Source organism: Bos javanicus, chromosome 26, assembly GCF_032452875.1.
Source record: "Bos javanicus breed banteng chromosome 26, ARS-OSU_banteng_1.0, whole genome shotgun sequence".
NCBI classification, from domain to species: Eukaryota; Metazoa; Chordata; class Mammalia; order Artiodactyla; family Bovidae; genus Bos; species Bos javanicus.
The window spans coordinates 14,051,345-14,076,617 of record NC_083893.1 but is presented as its reverse complement, the minus strand read 5'-3'; the positions used below and the strand labels follow the sequence as shown (position 1 = coordinate 14,076,617).

General features: G+C 38.7%; 1 protein-coding gene across 3 annotated transcripts in view; it reads left to right on the top strand.

Annotated features, from left to right (window-relative positions):
• IDE (insulin degrading enzyme) overlaps positions 1-25,273 on the top strand; it is a 93,842-nt gene that overhangs the window by 7,183 nt on the left and 61,386 nt on the right. For 2 of the 3 annotated variants that reach the window (XM_061402810.1, XM_061402809.1), the window contains exon 2: positions 23,914-24,098. In XM_061402810.1, coding sequence (XP_061258794.1) covers positions 23,914-24,098 — 185 coding nt within the window. Of the gene's footprint in view, positions 1-17,327; positions 17,505-23,913; positions 24,099-25,273 lie in introns of all 3 variants that reach the window. The other variant, XM_061402811.1, reaches the window with a different exon arrangement.

Below are 25,273 nucleotides of genomic sequence, written 5' to 3'. Positions count from 1 at the left end.
TATTTGTATGTGTGTGTGTTTCTTATTATTAAGAAATTAGAGGCTGTAGTGTATTTCCAAGATTTCTTCCTGGTCTGAGTTACTCAAAGGGACAAAGTTGGCTTCAAAAGATATAGGACAGGAGACAGCACTGCTGCTGCTGCTGCTAAGTCACTTCAGTCGTGTCCAACTCTGTGCGACCCCATAGACGGCAGCCTACCAGGCTCCCCTGTCCCTGGGATTGTCCAGGCAAGAACACTGGAGTGGGTTGCCATTTCCTTCTCCAATGCGTGAAAGTGAAGTTGCTCAGTTGTGTCCGACTCTTCGAGATCCCATGGACTGCAGCCTACCTGGCTCCTCTGTCCATGGGATTTTCCAGGCAGGAGTACTGGAGTGGGGTGCCATTGCCTTCTCCATGAGACAGCACAGTGTGGTGGAAAAGAGCTCTACCTACAAAGGCTTAATTCAACTGGATTCTAGTCTCGGTTTGCCATGAGCTTGGCTGTGTGATTGTGGGTTGGACCTGATCATCTTTAAAGTTCCTGCTAACTCCATGAATCTGAGACCTCATGTTGATAAAAGCTCTAATCTCTGTTAGAACCTCAGAAGGAATTTTGCCTTGCTCTCTAGCCGTGCCTTGGAGAAGGCAATGGCAACCGACTCCAGTGTTCTTGCCTGGAGAATCCTAGGGACGGAGGAGCCTGGTGGGCTGCCGTCTATGGGGTCGCACAGAGTCGGAAACGACTGAAGCGACTTAGCAGCAGCAGCAGCTAGCTGTGCCTTGGATCTGAGAATAAGCAGGTTCTCATAATCATTTGAAATCATGATGCTGGTATAATTGAATTGCTGGCAGTAGAGATTGTATTGTTTTATGAAGTGATATATAATAAATAATATTCCTTTGACAACTCATATGTATCAGCATTTGTAATCAATTGGTGCTCTTAATTGTTTTAAAAGTATCTCTAGTTTCCTTTGTAGTATAACAGTAAAGTCTCAAGATCAGTTTATGAGGAAGGTAATAATGCCTTTTTTTGTATGTAATTTATTTTATTTTTAAAATTTTTATTGAAGTGTAGTTGCTTTACAGATAATACTTCTTATTTTGGAGATTTCTGTCACAGAAATCCGAGTTCACTTGCAATAGTAACTGGATAAAAAATGTCCAGCAATTCAGTGGCCAGCATAATGGGCCCTGCAACTCATTTTTTTTTTCTGTCTACAAAAGAAAATGACTTGTGGGGCAAGCCTAGCGTATAACTGACTTTCTTAAGGAATGAGCTTCTGGATTCAGTACTTGAACTGTTGATTTCTTTTTCTTTTTGAGGAGCACATGACATACTACATGCATGTTAAACATCAAACATCCTGGCTTTTAAGGACAAACATAACGAATCTATTTAATACATAGCTAGTTTAAAAAACTTTATATTTATCGAAGTAATACAGGCAGTTTTTAAGAGTTCGATAGTACTAAAACATTTACAGCAAAAATTAGCAGTTCCCTTCTCTTACCCTGGCCCTTAATTTCTGCTCCCCATAGGCAACCACATTCAACTCTTTAAGCTTTTTATTTTGAAATTTATTTTTTTTTTGAAATTTATTTTAATATTTTCAAATAATGCTAATACTGTTATTCTTTGATTTCTTAATTTTAGAAATTATCTATTGATTTGTTTTACAATAGATGGAGATTTAATTTTTTTTTTTTGGCCTCACCCTGAAGCTTGTAGGATCTTAGTTCCCCAACCAGAGATTGAACTTGGGCCCTTGTCAGTGAAAGCGCAGAGTCCTAACCACTGGACTGCCAGGGAATTCCCTAGATCAAGATTTAACTCTCTTCCCTTATCCATCCTTCTGACAAGTTATATCACAAATTTTGGATATAGTAGCCTTCTGTATTTACATTATTATGACTTTGCAAATATTATTCACTACCAGGCTAAATAGTGTTAAATTCTTCTTCTTGTTCATATTTTTTGTCTTTACCTTTTGTCATTTTTTGTTTACCTATAATATTCCTGCTTCCCAGTTGCTCCCACAGCCACTTAGTACAATTTCCTACATGACCAAACTTATTAAATGATCTATTGATTCCATGTTTTTCCTTTGGAGGCTTTCCTTCCAGACACTTTCCCTTCAGTGGCAGTCTGGACTAGTTTTGCTCCAGGCCTTTAGCAAAGTGGTTGCCTGGAATTTACCTTTGTTTCTCTCCTGTATGGTATCTATTTCCTGAATCTCATAATTTGTTCTATCTTGGTTTGCTCCTTCATTCAAAAGATACCTGGAGTATTTGAAACATGTATTCTAGTAACTACTTGAGAGAGAGAGCATGTACAAGATAACATTTTAAAAGATCTAATGATTTCCTAAACTGAAAAGCATTGATCTGAGTTTTAGTATGAATCTACATATCTTAGAATAAATCTACAGAGATGAGAGAGAGGATGTGAATGGCTTTCACTCTTCCATCTGGCTCTAGAGTTGTAGAATTCTGAATACTTGAGAATTAAATGATTTTACAGATTATTTAGCAAATGATTAAAGCAAAAAATTTTTGAAGCGACCCTTTGTGGAACTTTGACAAGAAAAGACGTGAAAGTTCTTTTTTGCTCTGTTCTTTCAATTGTTCTTTGCAGACTTCCACTATATTTATTTTTTTTCAGCTTTTTGAGATATAATTAACATACAGAATGGTATAAGTCTTAGGTATACAGCATAATGATTTGACTTACATATATCTTTAAATGATTACTACAGTAAGTTTACTGAACATCCATCATTTCATATAAATACAAAATTAAAGAAATAGGAAAGAATATTTTTCCTTGTGATGTGAATGCTTAGGGTTTACTCTTAAAACTTTCACATATAGCATTCAGTTAAGTTCAGTCGCTCAGTTGTGTCCGACTCTTTGCAACCCCATGAACCGCAGCTTGCCAGGCCTCCCTGTCCATCACCAACTCCCGGAGTCTGCCGAAACCCATGTCCATTGTGTTGGTGATGCCATCCAACCATCTCATCCTCTGTTGTCCCCTTCTCCTGCCCTCAATCTTTCCCAGCATCAGGGTCTTTTCCAATGAGTCAGCTCTCCACATCAGGTGGCCCAAGTATTGGAGTTTCATCTTCAACATCAGTCCCTCCAATGAACACCCAGGCGTGATCTCCTTTAGGATGGACTGGTTGGATCTCCTTGCAATCCAAGGGACTCTCAAGAGTCTTCTCCAACACCACAGTTCAAAAGCATCAATTCTTTGGTGCTCAGGTTTCTTTATAGTCCAACTCTCACATCCATACATGACTACTGGAAAAACTATAGCCTTGACTAGACGGACCTTTGTTGGCAAAGTAATGTCTCTGCCTTTTAATATGCTGTCTAGGTTGGTCATAACATTCCTTCCAAGGAGCAAGCGTCTGTTAATTTCATGGCTGCAATCACCATCCGCAGTGATTTTGGAGCCCAGAAAAATAAAGTCAGCCACTGTTTTCCCATCTATTTGCTATAAAGTGATGGGATCAGATGCCACGATCTTAGTTTTCTGAATGTTGAGCTTTAAGCCAACTTTTTCATTCTCTTCCTTCACTTTCATCAAGAGGCTCTTTAGTTCCTCTTCACTTTCTGCCATAAGGGTGGTGTCATCTGCATATCTGACGTTATTGATATTTCTCCCAGCAGTCTTGATTACAGCTTGTGCTTCCTCCAGCCCAGCGTTTCTCCTGATGTACTCTGCGTATACGTTAAATAAGCAGGATGACAATATACAGTCCTAACGTACTCCTTTTCCTATTTAGAACCAGTCTGTTGTTCCATGTCCAGTTTTCTGGAACTCTCTTGCTTTTTCGATGATCCAGCGGAAGTTGGCAATTTGATCTCTGGTTCCTCTGCCTTTTCTAAAACCAGCTTGAGCATCTGGAAGTTCACGGTTCACATATTGCTGAAGCGTGGCTTGGAGAATTTTGAGCATTACCTTATTAGCGTGTGAGATGAGTGCAATTGTGCGGTAGTTTGAGGATTCTTTGGCATTACCTTTCTTTGGGATTGGAATGAAAACTGACCTTTTCCAGTCCTGTGGCCACTGCTGAGTTTTCCAAATTTGCTGGCATATTGAGTGCAGCACTTTCATAGCATCGTCTTTCAGGATTTGAAATAGCTGAACTGGAATTCCATCACCTCCACTAGCTTTGTTTGTAGTGATATGCTTCCTAAGGCCCACCCAACTTTACATTCCAGGATGTCCGGCTCTAGGTGAGTGTGAGTGAGTGATCACACCATCGTGATTATCTGGGTCGTGAAGATCTTTTTTGTAAAGTTGTTTTGTGTATTCTTGCCACCTCTTCTTAATATCTTCTGCTTCTGTTAGGTCCATACCATTTCTGTCCTTTATTGAGCCCATGTTTGCATGAAATGTTCCCTTGGTATCTCTAATTTTCTTTAAGAGATCTCTAGTCTTTCCCATTCTATTGTTTTCCTCTATTTCTTTGCATTGATTGCTGAGGAAGGCTTTCTTATTTCTCCTTGCTATTCTTTGAAACTCTGCATTCAAATGGGTATATCTTTCCTTTTCTCCTTTGCTTTTTGCTTCTCTTCTTTTCACAGCTGTTGGTAGGGCCTCTTCAGACAGCCATTTTGCTTTTTTGTTTCTTTTTCTTGGGGATGGTCTTGCTCCCTGTCTCCTGTACAATGTCACAAACCTCCATCCATAGTTCATCAGGCACTCTGTCTATTAGATCTAGTCCCTTAAATCTATTTCTCACTTCCACTGTATAGTCATAAGGGATTTGATTTAGGTCCTACCTGAATGTGGTTTTCCCCACTTTCTTAAATTTAAGTCTGAATTTGGCAACAAGGAGTTTATGCTCTGAGCCATAGTTCGCTCCTGGTCTTATTTTTGCTGACTGTGTAGAGCTTCTCCATCTTTGGCTGCAAAGGATATAATCAGTCTGATTTCAGTGTTGACCATCTGGTGATGTTCATGTGTAGCATAGAACAGTGTTAATTATATTTATCATGCTGTAAATTATACTCCTAGTACCCATTTATCTCATAACTGGAATGTGTACCTTTTGACTATCTTCATACAATTCCCCCTTCCCCCATCCTTCTGCCTCTAGTTACCACAAATCTGATCTCCTTATCTATAAGTTTGTTTGTTTTTGAAATGTAATTGATCTCCAACAGTGTTAGTTGCTGTTTCTCAACATTATAAATTGATATTTCTATACATTTTAAATGATCATCACAGTAAGCGTAGTTACCATCTCTCATTATACAAAGATAGTATATAATTATTGAGTATATTCCCCACACTGTACATTACATACCCATGACTCATTTATTTTACAACTGGGAATATGTGCCTCTTAAATCTCCCTCACTTATCTCTCTTTTCCCCACCGACCTGTTTGTTCTCTATATCTGTGATTCTGTTTCTGATTGTTCATTTGTTTTGTTTTTAAGATTCCACATCCAAGTGAGATCATATAGTATTTGTCTTTCTCTCTGACTTATTTTGCTTAATGTAATACTGTCTAGGTCCACCCATGTTGTTGCAAATGACACGATTTTATTCTTTTTTATATAGTTGAGTGATATTCCATTGTGTGGGATATACACACACATATACATTTATTTCTCATATCTTCTTTATTCATCTATTGATGTGTACTTAGATTACTTCATAACTTGGCTATTGTAAATTGTTTTATAATGAAATGATACATTCAATAAGGGATTACTATCCAAAATGTAGAAAGAACTCATACAACTCAACATCAAAATATACAACCTGATCAAAAAATGGGCAGAGAATCTAATAGATACTTTTCCAAAGAAGACACAAAGATGGCCAAGAGGCACATGAAAAGATGCTCATTGTCACTAATCATCAGGAATGCAAATCAGAACCACAGCAAGATATCACCTCAGATCTGTCAAGATGACTGTTATCAGAAAGACAATAAAAAATGTTAGGATGTGGAGAAAAGACCCCTCGTACACGGTTGGCGGAAATGAAATTGGTGTAGCCACTTTTAGCATCCACCAGGGGATCTTTGCAACACGTATTACTGTAGTTAATGGTAATTATTTCCCTCTTTATTTATTAATTAAAATTGTGTGAGAAATAACTTTCTCCCTCCTTTGTTCACTTATTTATTCATTTTTATCAGTACAGATTCACAGATATTTGTTCTAGTGGTTAACATTCACTGCTCCCATTATTTGTTACACAAATTGTTCTAGCTTTGGCCATTAGGAGCATCTTTGGGTTGGCTACTGTGTACTTTCAATAAGCTCCCATCTTTTTTAGAGAACTTCTTTACTTCTGGCTCCACAAGATGTTTCAGGCTCATCTTGTATTTTCTTTGCCCTAGCCCTGAGGTCAACCGCTTGTTTCCTTTTGTTGGAAAATGATGTTTAAGGATCACGATCTGGGCATTAGATGTAGTCACAGTCACTGAGGTGTTATTGCTTTTAGTGGATAGTCTAGCTACCCCCATACATACACGTATTTATATTTCTAAAGCTGTTAGTATCCCAAGTCATGAGTTTGTGTTGATATCTCTGATTCTGATTTAGTATTACAAAGCTTATTTTAGTCTTTTCTTTTTCCTTATTTAGAATTTCTTCCTCTGACATTAAGTATACTGAATTTCATTATCTACAATTTGTTTACTTATTTGATCAGTTCTGGTATACATACAAGGTACTTTCATAATTGCTAACCCATACCTCTGTAGGAAACACTTTTGATAACTATATCATAACATTTACATACAGTTCTTTCTATTTGTATCCAATCAAAATACTATTTCCCAATTAGTTGTTAGTTTATTTCTTTCCCACCCTTTTCAGTATAATTATGTTAATTTCTTATACAGCTAGTTTCTCTCGTTAGTATTTTTATTTTATTTTATTTAGTATTACTATTTTGCACATTCACATTGATTTAATGGCTTATTTTTATTGTTTTTATAGCAGAATATATATATTATGACTTACCATTTTAACCATTTTTAAGTGTGCAGTTCAGTGGCACTAACTGTATCACATCAGTGTAATTACTTTGTTTGCAATCATCACAACCCTCCATCTCCAGAACTTTTTCATTTTCCCAAACTGAAACTCTATCCGACAAACTCACAATTCCCTCTTCCCTTCAGCCCCTGGTGACCATGATTCTGACTTCTGTCTCTGCCTCTAACTATATCACATGTAAGTGGAATCAGACAGTCTTTGTCTTTTTGTGACTAGTTTGCTTCACTTAATATAACATCTTTAAGATTCATTCATGTTGAGATTGTGTAAACTGTACTCTGACAAGTCCCTCTTGATAATATCAAGAGGAAATTCTTGATATTATCACTGCCACTAAGGGTCCCTGAGACGGGGACTCTTGACTTCTCTGCTCCTCTTGAACCAGAATAATTTTGTTTTATGAATTCTGTATCTATAATATTTCAGTAGAGGAAAGCGTATTTTTTTAAAAATAGTTTAAGAATCACATTATGAATAGTATTCAAGCCTCTATTTTATTTTATTTATTTATTTATTTTTTCAAGCCTCTATTTTAATACTTGGTGATCAGGTACTTCTAACAGGACCTAGTCAGTGAGTGAACATGTTCTAACTGTTCATTAGTTACATAAGCGTTGGTAACTGTCCTTAGGCCTTCCACCATTAGACTTAGTTTTGCCTGCTGAGGCAACACAATGTGGGTTCACTCGTTTTCCTAACAGCCTTGAATATTTGAACATTGCTTTTATGGACTGGTGATGGTATTGTGAAAGAGTCCATTCTGATACAGATCCTTTGGGGACTGGGCGAGAATGCAGATAATTATTCTTTGGCTTGCGTTGCTTTTGGGATTCTGGAGCCACAAGACCTGGACTCTGCCATTTACCTCTGTGTGACCTGGTAATCATTATTGCCCTATTCAAGCACTTTTCCTCAGCAGCAGAATGAGGACAATAATAATATTTATCTCACAAGTTTGTGGTGAGAGTGAGATGAGGAAATGCATGTAGTGTGTATGTCTTCATCATATAGTTAAGTGTTCAGTGCACACAAACTAATGACAATAACAATGCAACCAGTGCTATGAAGAGCACAAGTGTTATGTATTTATTTTATTTTTGAATGCAACAGCAGGGCTATAATTTCAAAGTTGTAGGCAGCCACCTAGATGGGGCTTGATGGAGAAGTCTTTTTTTTAAGTCTGTATCTAAATAGAATCAGTGTATTAAAAAACAGAGACATCACTTTGCACACAAAAGTCCATATTGTCAAAGCTATGGTTTTCCCAGTAGTCGTGTGTGGATGTGAGGGCTGGGCCATATAAAAGGCTGAGAACTGAAGAATTGATGCTTTCAAGTTGTGGTGCCAGAGAAGACTCTTGAGAGTCCTTTGGGCTGCAGGATCAAACCAGTCAATCCTACAGGACGTCAACCCTGAATATTCATTGAAAGGACTGATGCTGAAGCTCCAATACTTTGGCTACCTGATGTGAAGAGGCGACTCACTGGAAAAGGCCTTGATGCTGGAAAAGATTGAAGGCAAAATGAGAAGGAGCGGCAGAGGATAAGATTAGATAGCATCACTGATTCAATGGACATGAATTTGATCAGACTTAAGGAGATAGTGAAGGACAGGGGAGCCTGCCGGGCTATAGTCCATGGGGTCACAAAGGGTCAGACATGACTTAGCGACTGAGCATCAACAGCAAACCCATTCAAGTCCACTGAGTTTTATCTCTTCAAAGATTCTTTCTTTACTGAGCTGAAAAGTATTCAATACAAAGAATAAAGACGACTTAATAGTCTACTATCCAGAGATAGGACTTCCCTGGTAGCTCAGATGGTAAAGAATCCACCTGCAATGCAGGAGATGGTTCAATCCCTGGGTTTGGGAAGATGCCCTGGAGGAGGGCATGGCATCCAATCCAGTATTCTTGCCTGGAGAATCCCCATGGATAGAGGAGCCTGGCAGGCTGCAGTCCGTGGGGTCGCAGAGTCGGACACGACTGAGACTAAGCACATCCATAGATAACCTTACTGAACGTTTCTATGGGTATCATTCCAGGGATTTAGTCACTGTACATAAGCGTTCTAACTTAATGGAGTGGTTGAGAAGAGCATGGTGTTTTGATGTCTAAAGACTTGGGTTTGAATCTTGGTTTTTTAATTTAATGACTGTGTTGCTGCTACTGCTGCTGCTAAGTCGCTTCAGTCATGTCTGACTCTGTGCGACCCCATAGACGGCAGCCCACCTGGCTCTCCCATCACTGGGATTCTCCAGGCAAAAACTGTGTGGCCCTAGCCAAATAATGTGAATAATGGGGTCTATCTAAGGGGTTTGTTAAAGGTATAATTCCCATAAAGAATTTGTACTGTGTAAAATATTGACTGAGCATCAGGAAGAGACTGTCCCAGTGCCCTGGCTGTGCTCCTTTTAAGGCAGATCCTATTACTTGTGCCTTTTCATAGTGTTCATTGGGTTCAAATCGGGAAAGGAGTACGTCAAGGCTGTATGTTGTCACCCTGCTTATTTAACTTCTGTGCAGAGTACATCATGCGAAATGCTGGGCTGGATGAAGCACAAGCTGGAATCAAGATTGCCGGGAGAGATATCAGTAACATCAGATATGCAGATGACACCACCCTTATGGCAGAAAGCAAAGAACTAAAAAGCCTGTTGATGAAGGTGAAAGAGGAGAGTGAAAAAGTTGGCTTAAAGCTCAACATTCAGAAAACTAGACCATGGCATCCCGTCCCATCACTTCATAGCAAATAGATGGGGAAACAATGGGAACAGTGAGAGACTTTATTTGGAGGGCTCCAAAATCACTGCAGATGATGACTGCAGCCATGAAATTAAAAGACACTTACTCCTTGGAAGAAAAGCTATGACCAACCTAGACAGCATATGAAAAAGCAGAGACATTACTTTGCCAACAAAGGTCCGTCTAGTCAAGGCTATGGTTTTTCCAGTGGTCATGTATGGATGTGAGAGTTGGACTATAAAGAAAGCTGAGCGCCAAAGAATTGATGCTTTTGAACTGTGGTGTTGGAGAAGACTCTTGAGAGTTCCTTGGACTGCAAGGAGATCCAACCAGTCCATCCTAAAGGAGATCAGTCCTGAATATTCATTGGAAGGACTGATGTTGAAGCTGAAACTCCAATACTTTGGTCACCTGATGTGAAGAACTGACTCACTGGAAAAGACCCTGATGCTGGGAAAGATTGAAGGTGGGAGGAAAAAGGGATAATAGAGGATGAGATGGCTGGATGGCATCACCGACTCGATGGACATGAGTTTGAGTAAGCCCTGGGAGTTGGTGATGGACAGGGAAGCCTGGCGTGCTGCAGTCCATGGGTTCACAAAGAGTCAGACACAACTGAGTGACTGAACTGAATTACTTGTACACTGGATTGCTCACTCAAAGACAAGGTTTCTACAGACTTCTCTCTTTCTCCTTCATAATCAGTTTCCCCCCTCTCTTCATTTAAGCCCTTTCTGATTTAGACCTTTAAAAATAAGTATGTGAGAGTTTAATGCATAGAGTTTTTTGTGTTTTGATGAGGTTGTCTCCTGGATTAAATTGGTTGCAGTTACACATTGTTTTTGGATGATCAGGTCAGAACTATGAACTCGGGTCTTTCATCCTTAGCACTGTTGACATTTGGGTGGGGTAGTTTGGACGTGAGCATCGTCCTGTACATTGTGGAATACTCGGCAGCATCCCTGGCCTCTGTTCACTAGTTGCCAGTTGCACCCTTCCACTGTGACAGTTCAATTATGACACATTGCTGGATGTCTCCTTGGTGAGCAAGTGGTTCTGTTGAGAACCATTGATTATAAACAGTGGCTCGCCTATAGTGATTATAAAGGGATAATTATTTACCTGTTTTTCTGGTGGTCTTATAAGGTGACATCCTCTTACCAGGCTGTCAGGGAGATGACAATATACAACTGGAATTTGCATGAACATCTGTTAAGAATGTTAATAATAACATGGTGGTCTATTAGCTTCTTACCACCCTAGGAACACAATAATGGTGATTATAAGGTTACCGTTTTGGGTGTCTACTGTGTACCAGACACTGACTGAGAGTCGTTTGTTTATATCTGTTGTACAGGAGAAAAGCTCTAAAGGCTGTCCAAAGCTGATGCAGCTTTAGGGGCCTCTGTCAAGTTAGTGCACCCACATGAACATTTCACATGCCCCTTGACTGGCAGTACCAGATGAGGCTCCAAAGCCCTGTTTGACCAATAAAGTGCAGTCGGATCCAGGATCTGAGCAGCAAAGGGGTCATTTGGTAAAGGTGAGGGTATATAATTATTGAACACTGTCTGGAAGTGGTCACTGAGTCAGTATAAGCATAGAGAATCATACAGAGGCAGAGGACAGGTGGAGCTTTCTGAACCAGCATTATCTGAAGAAGGCAGGACTGTCTTTCTGTCAGATTCAGGGTGTACATCTTGGTGGAATTGAGTCCCCATGAGATACACCACTCTGTAGAATGTGAGTGTTTGTAGTTTGCTTTCCTCGGAGGGCCGTCTTGCGAGAATTAGTTAGTTACAGGTTATAACTCTTCCTGACTGATTTGAATTCATCTTTAGAGAAGATGTAGGAATCTCTGAGCTGTCTGTCCTTTTCTGAGGAGGATGATCCATACGTAAGATTAATTCTGAGTTTGAAGAAATGTTCGCTTTATACAGTATCCTTTTCTGTTTGTTTTAAATTAAAGAACCCATCTACTTCAAACCCAGCATTCGAAGTTGTTATTCAGTATAAATGTTGAAAATTATTGATAAGAAAATTTATTTATTCAAAGTTTAATCATTTTGCTTTTATTTGGATTGCACTTACTGCTTGTCACTATTCATTATTGGGAGTGTCAAATTTTATTTTTAAATCTTCTCTGGGGTCTAAAGTAATTACCAAAAGCTAGCTTTCAAAGCAGACATAGTGAGTAAGCATTTGTTAAAAAATTTAATATATTTTATTGTTGACTCTGTTAACTGATGTTGTGCTTTACCTGGATCTCCTAGTTGTTGTGGCCTAGATGACATCAACAGAAATAATTGTCTCAGGACACACCTGAGAAGGTTTAGGTAATTATTATGTTAATTGAACTATTATTTCTTATGGGCCTTCTTAGTTTAGCACCTGTTCGATATGGAGAGCTACTTCTCAGTCTCAAGTGGTACTATTTCCAAGAGGACTTTTGGTGATCTTTCTAGCCTTGAGTGATTCATGTATCTCCGTTCTCTTTTATTTTACTGTTTTATGATATTTTAAAAAATTCTATTTTAGCTTTTAATAGAAATATATCATAAGTGTTCAGCTTGATGAATTTTAACAAACTGAATATACCTGTATAACCAACATGATCAGCATCTCTGAAGCCCCACTCATTTTTTCTTCTATTCACTACCCCTTACCTTCAAGGGCAGCCACCATCCTGACATAAAGGCATAGCTTGATTTTACTTCTTGCACTTTAAGTGGGAGAAAAAAGTATTTACTCTTTAGCATCTAACTTAATTCACTCAACTTTGCATTGTGTGCTAGTTGCTCAGTTGTTTCTGACTCTTTACAACCCGTGGACTGTATGTAACCTGCCAGGCTCCTCTGTCCATGGGATTTTCCAGGCAACAATACCGGAGTAGGTTACCATTTGCTTCTCCAGAGGATATTCCCGACCCAGGAATAGAATCCATGTCTCCTGTGTCTCCTGCATTGGCAGGTGGACATTTTACCATTGTGCCATCCGGGAAGCCCAACCTTACATTAGTGAGATTTATTCTTACATTTTTGTTCTTCATTCTAGATTATTCGTTTTCACTGTTGTATGCTGTTGTGTGAACATACCACAGTTTATCTGTTCATCGCTGATGGACATTTGATCTTTTCCAGTTTTGGCTCTTATAGGTAGTATTGCCATGAACATATACATGCATTTCTTTGGGGGCATATATCGAATACATGAATTGTTAGGTCATATTGTCAGTATATACTACACCATTCTTTGAAAATGGTTGTGCCAATTTGCATCCCCACTGGTAGCGTACAAGAGTTTGGATTACCCTCTGACTTCTCTGTCACTGGTATTTTTTAACTCTTTTCATTTTAGCCATTCTGGTTGGTATGTAGTGTTATCTTAGAAAATTTCCTCTGGCAAAAATCAGCTGTGAATTTGAGGCATCTTGAAGCTTTAATATATCAAACCGAGCTCATGCACATCCCAGAGCCTCGTTTGTTTCTCTTCCCCAAGTAGAGTCCTTCTTGAGTCAAGCATGATCTTTAGACTGTCCTCAGAATTAGCAAATACCTCCAGAGAAGAAAGGTGAGGATGCTCTGCTTACCTCAGAGGGCCCTCGCCTCTGGAACTGCAGTTCAGCCAATCCCCTCTGCTTCCACAACTCTCTAACATCTTTGGAAATATGATTTTGTAGTTTTTGTGGCTTTTTGTAGTTACTGAAGCTGAATCAGTTTGCCGTGACCTATAATATCCTACCCAGAAATGGAAACTGTCAGTAGGTTCTTGGGATTTTCTGTGTGCTCAACCATGTCACCTGTAATGTTAGTTTTTTTGCCCCTTCCTTTCTCATCTTTTTTTCCCCCCTTGCATTATCAGACTGGTCATAATTACTGGTACAGTGTTTAATAGATGAGGTGATAGTGGCGTCTTATTGTAGGGATGGAAAATGAATACATTATTTTACCATTGAGTATGATAATTACTGTAGTTTTTCTTGATTTTTTTTTTTTTTAAGATGAAGGGATTCTCTTCTATTTCTAGTTTGCTGACGTTTAAAAAAAAAATACATGATGGCTATTGAATACTTTTTCTGCTTCTACTGAGATGATTTTCTCCTTTTTCCCCCCTATTCCCATGGCTGAATGTATGCTTCTGAAAAATAAGTTACCCATAACCTTACCACATCTACTGTAATATTATCTTCATATTCCCTTTCATCCATGAGACAATTCTATTCAGAGAGACAGCTCTCTTTAAACCTGCTGTACATTTAAGCCTACCATACATCTTTCATTTTATTTTTCATTAGCAAAGCAGATAACATGGTTCTCAGCCCAGAGACCACTTTGACAGATTGGAAACATTCTTTCAGGCTCCCACCACTACCTATCTCTGTTTTATACAGGGAAGAATGAGTGAAAAACTGAAAATTTTCCTTAAAGCATTATTTTGATCTGTTTTAATTTTTATTTCCTTGTTTTTATTATTTGGATTTTAAGGGAGGAGAATAGGGTCAGGGAGGGGCTGAGTGGGTGGTAACTGGGAGCTGGGCAAGAAAACTCCTTAGGATTTCCTTAAGCACCACAGTCTGCTCCTCCCCTTCCCACGCTCCCTTTTTATAGTTCCAACTTTGCCACAAATCAATTGTGTGAATCCCCTTGGGCAAGTCACTTAATCACTGAGCTTTTGTTTCCTCATCTGGGATCAAGAGAAAGGCCGTGAACAGCTGCTGTGATCTGCCACTTAGGGAGAAAGGAAAGATTCAATGAGCAGTTTATAAAGCATATAACACTTACAAAATGTGAGTGGTTGTTAGGATTAGTTTTGTACAGTGGCATCTATCTCACATTTTCTAACAACGTGAAAGCTACCTGTTGAAAGAAGGATACTTGTAACACCCTAGGTCCCCAAACTACAACTGTAAGAAACCTGTAGTTCACTGTGGCAAGAGGTATTAAATGGAGGTTTTGTTCATTTGCTTAAACCTTCATAAACTCTCTATTAGCTTGTCACTTTTGGAATGAACAACCATTGATATGTATGTATCAAAACTTGCTCCTTGTAAGGAAAGGTATGACAAACCTAAACACCATGTATTAAAAAGCAGAGACATCACTTTGCTCACAAAGGTCCATATAGTCATTTTCTAGTAGTCATGTACAGATGTGGGAGTTGGACCATACAGAAGGCTGAGCACTGAAGAATCGATACTTTCAAATTGTGGTGCTGGAGAAGACTCTTGAGAGTCCCTTGGACTGCAAGGAGATCAAACCAGTCAATCCTAAAGGAAATCAACCCTGAATGTTCACTGGATGGACTGATGCTCATGCTGAATGAAGCTCCAGTACTTTGGCCACCTGATGCAAAGAGCTGACTCGAAAAGACTGGGATGCTGGGAAAGATTGAAGGCGGGGGAGAAGGGGATGACAGAGGATGAGATGGTTGGATGGCACCACCAACTCCATGGACATGAGTTTGAGTAAGCTCTGGAAGCTGGTGATGGACAGGGAAGCCCTGAGTGTTGAGTTCATGGGGTTGCAGAGTCAGACGTGACTGAGTGACTGAACTGAACAAAACTGAAGATTCATTAACAGGATTTTAGTTTATACCCAGGTTTATGATCTCTCAGATGCATGAAGTAAGATACACTGGTCCTGTAACTGAAGAGCCATGGATGGTTCCCTGAGACTTTATTTTTTATATCAAGTAACATGAATAGTGTTGGGGGGATATGTGGTCTTATAGTGAGACATCAAAGACTCATACCATCACTGGCTTGAAATTCTGTCTTACTAACCTCTGCCTTGAATGGGGAAGAAAGGGTGTTTGTGGGATGGTTCTGATTCCAGACATTTTCTCTCTGGGCACCTCCTCCACATTCAGGAGAGCCAAAGGTAAGCTTCATTTCTGCCTATGGTTTTGGGAGTGGGTGGATGGATTCCACAGAAGGGAGGTTTTGATTTATAATCTATTAGCCCAATCATTTACTTGTTCAGGTTTATAGGTCATCCATTTAGAAGTTAGAAATGGATCAGGTCTAATTTTAAATATGTCTGGGTCTATGGGACTGGGTAGGGAGCAAACAGCAAAGTAAAATTGCTCAATCTTCTATTAAATTGGCTGTGAAACACATAGAGATATGAGAGAAAAGGCTTTAAAGGGTCATTTGAATAAAAGATTATTTGCATAAAAGTTTTTCTTTTGGTATAGGGATTTTTAATTGATCTATTATATTTGGGAATTTATTTTTTGCAAACCTGCAATTTAGGACTACATAATAGTCCATGATCTTGCAGTGGAAGTCCTGATTATAGTTCTGTTAACATCAACAGTTGTTGAATGCCTCACGTTTTTTCTTCAGCACCATTCTCTTGCTCAGGTATTCTGTTCCTCTTATTTGGCATGCTTCTACTCACCTCCTCTCTTTCCTGTCTTCCATCCTAGAAAGGGTTAGATGCCCCTTTTATTATTCCCATAGTGCCTGGGGATAACTTAGTCCACACTAAAAAAATAATCACTTGTCTTCATCTTTGTCATAAATCTGGGTTCCTTTAGAGCAAGGGCTCTGGTATCATCTTTGTAGCCAGCATATATGGTGTGATGTCTGGACCTTAACTGTTTGGACGTCAGGCCACTGAGGTGGGAGAGGACTGGGAGTTAAGAGCTAAGTCCTAATTGTAACTTTTTGCCCTATGATCTTGGACAAGTGATCTTCAATTTCCTTACAAGTGGCTCATCTTTTTATCTTGTTAAGATGCAGATTCTGGCTAAGTAGGTCTCTGGTGGTTTCCAAAATTTTGCACTTTAACAAGCGCCCAAGAAGAGCTAGTGCTGCCAGTTCAAGAACTACAGAAAACTAGACAACATTTAATGGCTTTTCCAGCTTTTACCATCTGTAATTTTAGTCATTGTTTAAAATTCTGAACAGAATTGCTAGATATGCTATAATTATTAAACATCTGTCCATCTCCAGTTTATCAGAATGCAAAACACTGACAATTCTGTGCCTTATTATGAAGTTGTAAGACAATGTCTCTAAAATTGAAGGTAATTTTACTACTCCCAAGATTTTGACTTTGACAGGTTAAAAATATCAAATAGATGTCTGGAAAAGCATTTGAGTTAGCACTAGCTTGTCATCTAAATGTCGATACTTGCTTGTTTGCTCTTTGATGCGTATTGGAGAACATTTGCAATAAATAAAATGCTAATGAGGGAGCTGAAATGGGTAGACATGTGACCTCCTGAGTATAAATACAGAGACAGGCAAGCTGTTGAGGAATTCATCATCAGAGGAGGAGTTGCTGATCATTTCCTTTAGTTCTCCAGAAGGTGAGGATCAAATTATTGTAAGACATATTGATAGAAATGCTATAGGTAAAAGGCAGATTGTGTCGATTGAATATGGATTGCTGGGGATGGGGCTTGTTTGAAAACATGGCTACTGTTTCTTTTGAGTGTAACTTCCTCAAGAAGTCAGATATTTGACTTGGGAGCATTGCCAGCTTAGAAATTTATAGCTCTGTTGATCTCATGTACAGATGTTGAAAAGTAGTTGGATTAATTTTTATTTTTGATTTACAGAAAAAACTCCACCTCTTCCACACCAGGAGTATTAAACAGGCATAGTTTCAGTGTCCAAATGAGTTATGTATGTGCCTGGGATGGACTCTGATCACTTTTTCCCCTCTAACAAAATGAAAATCTGGACAAGAGAAATTAAACCCTGAGAAAAGTACAGAATGTAGCATATAATTGAGGGTGGGTATCTCAATTATGATGAAATTTTCACCTCCTACAGAATAAGACAATTTTTCCTACCAAAGTAACTTGTATTTCATTTCCTAACCATGGCTGCGGATTGGACAAAGTTTTAGAGCTTATTTATCACCCTCATCATTGCATTTTAATCATTTGTGACCCTTGGTTCCCCTAAACCTAACTAGCTGGGACTAGCACAGTAGAGGGATTTGGGTGTAAGCGGTGGCAGTGAAACCAAAATGAATAGGCTTTGGTTTTTGCTCCTGGAATTCCAGCCCTCTTCCTCCTCCTGGTGGGGCTTTATAGGAAGGAGCTTAGGCCTTCTCTGTGGTGCATGTGGAGCTTTTTTTACTGTTGCCTTTTAATGCTGTCCTTTTGGCTGGGGGTCTTAATGGAGGTTGCCTCATGGCTTATTTAATCTTAATGTTGCTGCTAGGTTGAAACACATTTTTGAGGTTGTAATGTATGTTGAACCCAAATTGAAGTTTTTGAAGCCAGCTGTGAACCAGAGGTATTTGCTGCAGTCCAAACAGATTGTCTTTTGGGAAATACCTTAACCAGGATTATTATTGTTGTGACCCTCTTTGGAGGCTCTAGATAGAACATTTTTTTTACCCTGAGAATTTCTTTTAACAACACAAAACCATATTTAAAGACTTTACATTTAGACATTTTAATTTGTCTTTGGTATTGAATTTAAATAGCTTATGGCTAATGAAATAGAAAGGAGTTATTTAATATTATTATGTAGTATATAATATGTTAATATGATATAATATATGTAATATATAATATGTTAATACTGTATAATATATGTAATATATAATATGTTTATATTGTATAATATATGCAATATATATGTTACTATTATATAATATATGTAATATATAATATAAATATATAATATAATATATAATATGATATACTATATGTAATAGATAATCTAATATAAATATATTATAATATATTACATATATAATATTATACTTTTTCACTTCCAAATTGCTTTTGAATTTTTCATGGTGGCTTTATGACTCCAAAATGTTCGTATTATATTTTATGTTTTGTTTTTAAAGAAACTACTTTTTACTGTAAAATATGGCAAGATTATTAATACTATAAAGTACTTTTTTAAAAATCAGTATTATATATTTTTTAATTAATTAATTTTACTTTACAATATTGTATTGGTTTTGCCATACATTGACTTGAATCCACCATGAGTATACATGTGTTCCCCATCCTGAACTCCCTTCCCACCTCCCTCCCCATCCCATCCCTCTGGGTCATCCCAGTGCACCAGCCCTGAGCACCCTGTATCATGCATCAAACCTGGACTGGTGATTCATTTCACATATGATAATTTACATATTTCAGTGCCATTCTCCCATATCATCCTGCCCTCGCCCTCTCGCACAGAGTCCAAAAGACTGTTCAATACATCTGTGTCTCTTTTGCTGTCTCGCATACAGGATTATAGTTACCTTCTTTCTAAATTCCATTTATATGCATTAGTATACTGTATTGGTGTTTTTCTTTCTGGCTTACTTCACTCTGTATAATAGTCTCCAGTTTCATCCACCTCATTAGAATTGATTCAAATGTATTCTTTTTAATGGCTGAGTATTAATCAGTATTATATTTTTATATATAAAGTGAAAGAGGAGAGTGAAAAAGTTGGCTTAAAACTCAACATTCAGAAAACTAAGATCATGCATCGAGTCCCATCACTTCATGGCAAGTAGATGGGGAAACAATGGAAACAGTGAGAGACTTTATTTTGGGGGGCTACAAAATCACTGCAGATGGTGACTGCAGCCATGAAATTAAAAGACGTTTTCTCCTTGGAACAAAAGCTATGACCAACCTAGACAGCATGTGAAAAAGCAGAGACATTACTTTGCCAACAAAGGTTCATCTAGTCAAAGCTATGGTTTTTCTGGTAGTCATGTATGGATGTGAGAGTTGGAATGTAAAGAAAGCTGAGTGACGAAGAATTGATGCTTTTGAACTGTGGTGTTGGAGAAGACTCTTGAAAGTCCCTTGGACTGCAAGGAGATCCAACCTGTCAATCCTAAAGGAAATCAGTCCTGAATATTCATTGGAAAGATTGATGCTGAAGCTGAAACTCCAATACTTTGGCCACCTCACACGAAGAACTGACCCATTGAAAAAGACCCTGATGCTGGGAAAGATTGAAGGTGGGAGGAGAAGGGGACGACAGAGAATGAGATGGTAGATGGCATCACCACATGATGGACATGAGTTTGAGTAGGCTCTGGGAATTGGTGGTAGACAGGAAAGCCTGGTGTGCTGAAGTCCATGGGGTTGCAAAGAGTCAGACATGACTGAGTGACTAAACTGAACTGAGCTGATGATGTATAGTATTGAGCTCCAGAATTCCAAATAGAAGATCTAGGGGACTTTAAAACATTTTTTATATTGGAGTATAGTTGATTTGTGGAGACAGCAATGGCACCCCACTCCAGTACTCTTGCATGGAAAATCTCATGGATGAAGGAGCCTGGTGGGCTGCAGTCCATGCTAAGGGTCGGACACGACTGAGCAACTTCACTTTCACTTTTCACTTTCATGCATTGGAGAAGGAAATGGCAGCCCACTCCAGTGTTCTTCTCTGGAGAATCCCAGGGACGGGGGAGCCTGGTGGGCTGCTGTCTATGGGGTCACACAGAGTCGGACACGACTGAAGTGACTTAGCAGCAGCAGCAGCATAGTTGATTTGCAGTGTTGTGTTAGTTTCAGGTATACAGCAGTGATTCAGTTATACACATACATATATCTATTCTTTTTCAGATCCTTTTCCCATATAGGTTGTTACAAAGCACTTAGTTCCCTGTGCTATACCATAGGTTAGGGGACATTCTTAATAAGAGTGAACCTCTTTGGTTTATCAGTTGTTACCCAGAAGACTAGTTACTGATGATTTCATAGAAAAAGATATTCTGATAAAAGCAAACTGGATTTTCCCTTCCTTAATCTCCAGAGATTTCTAATGCCAAAAAAAAAAAAAAAAAGAAGAAGAAATTTTATCCAAAATTAGTTGCATGCCTGTTTATCTCCCCTTTGCTTTACCTTTATAATTTTTTTAGAAATTTTATTTTTTTAATTTAGTTTTGGCTGTGCTGGGTCATGTTGTGGCTCACAGGTTCTTTGTTGCCACGAGCAGGATTTCTCTAGTTGCAGAGAGTGGGGGCCACTCTCTAGCTGGGCTTCCCTTGTTGTGGAGCACAGTCTCTAGAACGTGGGCGCAGTAGTTGTGGCACACAGGCTTAGCTGCCCCAAGGCACATGGGATCTTCCCGGACCAGGGATGGAACCCAAGTCCTTTGCATTAGCAGGTGGATCCTTAACCACTAGACAAACAGGGAAGGCCTGATTTACCTTTAAATCTGGATGTCTGTCAGTTGTTAAGGGGCAGTTAGATCCATTTCTTTTGTGTTCCAGGTGAAAAGCAAATATGTTAGCACAGGATCATTTTTTTCCTCTGTAGTTTTGGAAAATTTTTTTGCTTCATCTGATTTGTATTTTGACCTGCTCAATTTTGGTCTCTTAAGCAGTCCCCAGCATAGACAAAAATAGTGTTTATTCTTAGTCTCAAAAACGTACATATTGCAAATTTGGAAAACCCCTTCACTGCACTCATACGAACTTGTGGGTGCAGAGAAGGGATGGGTCCCTTCCCATCACTGTAACTCCAGCCTTCGTCTAGAAGAAAGGAGAGGACTAGCAGCGAAAGGGAAGTTCTTTGTAAGAGAAATCATCTAACATGTCTGTTACGATCACTGAACTGTTCCTACTGTGGCATTCAACTCTTCACCAGATTACAGAAATTTCTTGGGGTCCTTCCAGCTTTTTGTTTGTTTTTGTGTGTTTACTTTTGCTGCCTTCATAAGACAACCCAGGTCTCTTCTTTTTATTAGGCCTTCAGAGGGTTTTTCCCTCAGTAGTGTTGCTCCCTAGGTTCTGAGCAAGTGAGTATCAGACCCGTGAGTTCCAGATCTACCCTGTCTCTGAATATCATAAGTTTGAGCAGGGTTTTGGTTGACCCAATAATAATACTTTCTCAATTTATCACCTCACTTACTCTCATAGATACTCCTGAAGTATGTTGGAAAGCAGTTACTGGTATTTTAAAACTCTTCTAGGTCAGCACAGTAATCAACTTATGGCCCAATCCTGTCACAAATCCCCATTGATGTGTTCTAGGTACAAATACGGCTCAACAAAAGCAATACTTTTATCATTTATCTGAAAGAATGATGGTTAAGATGGAGGAGACGAATGATTATACTCTATGGCTATAAAATGTTTCCTCTAGAGTCTGGATCAAATGGCAGAGTAGGTATATCTTGAGCACACCTCCTCCCATGGACACACCAAAACTGCAACTACATGTGGAACAACTATCTTTGAGAATGACCTAAGGACTAGCAAGACAGATTTTCAGATCTGTTATATACTACGACTGAACTGAACTGAACCCCATGGTAGCCACAAACAAAAACCTATAGTATAATAGATACACAAAAAATAAAGAGAAAGGAATACAAACATAACCCTAAAGAAAGTCATTAAATCACAAGGGAAAGGAATATGAGAATAAGAAAGGAACAGAGAAGAATTACAAAAACAACCAGAAAACAGTTAACAAAATGGCAATAAGTATATTGCTAAAAATAATTGCTTTAAATGTAAATGAACTAAATGCTCTAATCAAAAGACATAGGATGGCTAAGTGGATATAAAAAAAGACCCCATTTATATGCTGCCTGCAAGAGACTCACTTCAGATTTATATACACAGACTGAAAGTGAAGGGATGGAAAAATTTTATGCAAATAGAAATGTAAGAAAGCTGGATTAGCAAAACTTACAGTAGACAAAATAGGTTTTGAAACAAAGACTGTTACAAAAGACAAAAAAAAAGACATTACAGTAAGTCCCCTACATACGAACATTTAGTTAAGTTTCCAACTTTCAAAGATGTGAACGTGCATTCGCATATACAATCACGTAAGTTAGTTCACAGGTCTGGTTTACACTGTCACATGCTTGTATCCTCTACAAGTGGTTTTGCTTTTGTGTACTTTACAGTGTGCGTGCTGAGCTGCTTCGGTCATGTCCAACTCTTTGCAACCCTGTAGACTGTAGCCCTCTAGGCTCCTCTGTCTATGGGATTCTCCAGGCAAGAATACTGGAGTGGGTTGCCATTCCCTTCTCCAGGGGATCTTCCCGACCCAGGGATGGAACCCAAGTCTCTCATGTCTCCTGCACTGGCAGGCAAGTTCTCTACCACTAGCACCACCTGGGAAGCCCATTGTATAGTACTGTATAGAGAAAATAAGAACCATTGTTACTGTAAGTTAAAAAAGCAATTCGAACTTTTTTTTTCTGCATTGAAAGCTAGAATTGTTCATTTTATATTTGGATCTTAGTGTAACTTTTGGAATATGAATTTATAACTGAATCTTGAGATGTGAAACCATGAAATAAGAAATACTAATGAATCAATGTAAGAAGTGCCAATCATCACAAGACAGGTACAAAGAAATGTGAGCAAAAAACAACAACAAACAAATGTTGGTGAAGATGTGGAGAAAAGGGAATCCTTTGGTGGGCTATAAATTGGAGCATGCACTACGAGGAAGAGCATGGAAGTGTCTCAAAAAAATTAAAAGTAGAACTACCATGCAGTCTAGCAGATTCTGGGTATTTATCTAAAGAGTGTGAGAACACTGATTTGAAAAATATTGGCAGTCCTATGTTCGTTGTGGCATTATTTTAGTAACTAAGATATGGAAGTAACCTAAGTGTTTGATGGATGAATGGCAAATGGCAAGGTTTCGTTATTTTTCATGGCTGAGTAGTATTCCTCTGTGTGTGTGTGTGTGTGTGTGTGTGTGTGTGCAGCATGGATGGACCTACAGGTGTATTATGCTAAGTGAAATAAGTCAGAGAAAGACAGATACCATATGATTTCATTTATATGTGGAATCTAAAAACAAATCAAGTGAACCAACAAAACAGCCTCATAGATGCAGAGGGGAAATCCTTGGTTTCTAGCAGAAAGAATGGAGAGGGAGTTGGGCAAAATTGGTGAAGGTGATTAAGAGGTATAAATTTCCAGTCATAAATAAGTCAATGGGAATGTGTGGAACGTAGTCAGTAACATTTTAAGAACTTCGTCTTGTGACAGACGGTGACTAGACTTGCTGTGTGATCAGTGTGTAACGAATCATTGTTGTGCACCTGACACTAGTATTGTATGCCAGGTGTGCTTCGTTGTACACATTTTTTACTCTGATAATATATGTGTTTGCTTGTTACTCCTTGATCATTAAAACAAAAAGAAACCACAATCCAACAATTAATAAGTTTTTTTCTTTTCAGTTTCCAAAAAAAGACTTACAGCAAAATGAATAATCCAGCAATCAAGAGAATAGGACATCATATCATCAAGTCTCATGAAGACAAGCGAGAGTACCGCGGACTTGAGCTGGCCAATGGGATCAAAGTACTTCTTGTCAGTGATCCAACAACAGATAAATCATCAGCAGCACTTGATGTACACATAGGTACAATTTAAAATTGTGAATTAAGCTTTGTTCAGCTTCATTGACCTCATGTTTATAGTTATTTGGACTCTCCATATTTATGCAATGGAAGCCTGGCAGTTACCAGTTTGATGTATGTGTGTGCAGTAGCCCTGTACAGCTGTTGGTATTCTACAGTTGTCTATGTTAAATCACCCTGCCTTTACCAGGCTTCCTTGGTGGCTCACATGGTAAAGAATCCACCTACAATGCGGAAGACCTGGGTTTGATCGCAGGCTGGGAAGATCCCCTTGGAGGAGGCTTGGCAACCCAGTTCAGTATTCTTGTCTGGAGAATCCCCATGGACAGAAGAGCCTGATGGGCTACAGTCCACAGGGTCACAAAGAGTCGGACTCTACTGAGCGACTAAGCACACACACACCTTTACCAGGAGTGTCATATTAGGTTTCCAGCAAAAGTGACTTAGCAGCAAGGAAATTCATTCCTATCCTTTATGGTAACAGTTCCACTGCCTTTACTTTCATATACACTTGATACACTAGGAGTAGCATATTTCCTATATTCTTGTGTGTGCTTTTCTTCCACATTTAATGCTGCTTTAATCGAGTTACTTCTAATCTATATGTACATTTAGTTTTTTCCCTCTCTGAAAAACTTTTTTTTAATTCAATGGCATTTTAGAATTGGGGAAATAAGATAATAACCATCGTAAGTTGGACAGATGATTATTGCCACGCACAATTCAGTGTGCCTTGCAAATTGTCATCTAATTTGAAGTTGCTCAACTCTCTTAAGTCAAGTATATATACAAAAAGTGACTGAAACAAAATGTTTTGCTCAATGTTTCCCAGCTAGTAGACCTGCTAACTTGCGCTCTTAGCACCACCTTATATTGTCTCCTTCAATAAAATATAAAAGCTAGAATTTTCTAGCTCTTAAAAAACAGTGAATTCATCTCTTTCTCTCAGTGTGATGTGTGAGGGCACTACTGTCCAGAGAGGCTAAGTATGTGCTGAAAGTCACCAAGTAACTGATGTCAATCTGATGATGACAGATTTTAATTTCTTGGGCTCCAGAATCACTGTGGACGGTGACTGCAGCCATGAAATTGAAAGACACTTGCTTCTTGATAGGAAAGCAATGACAAACCTCGATAGCATATTAAAAAGCAGAGATATCACTTTGCTGACAAAGGT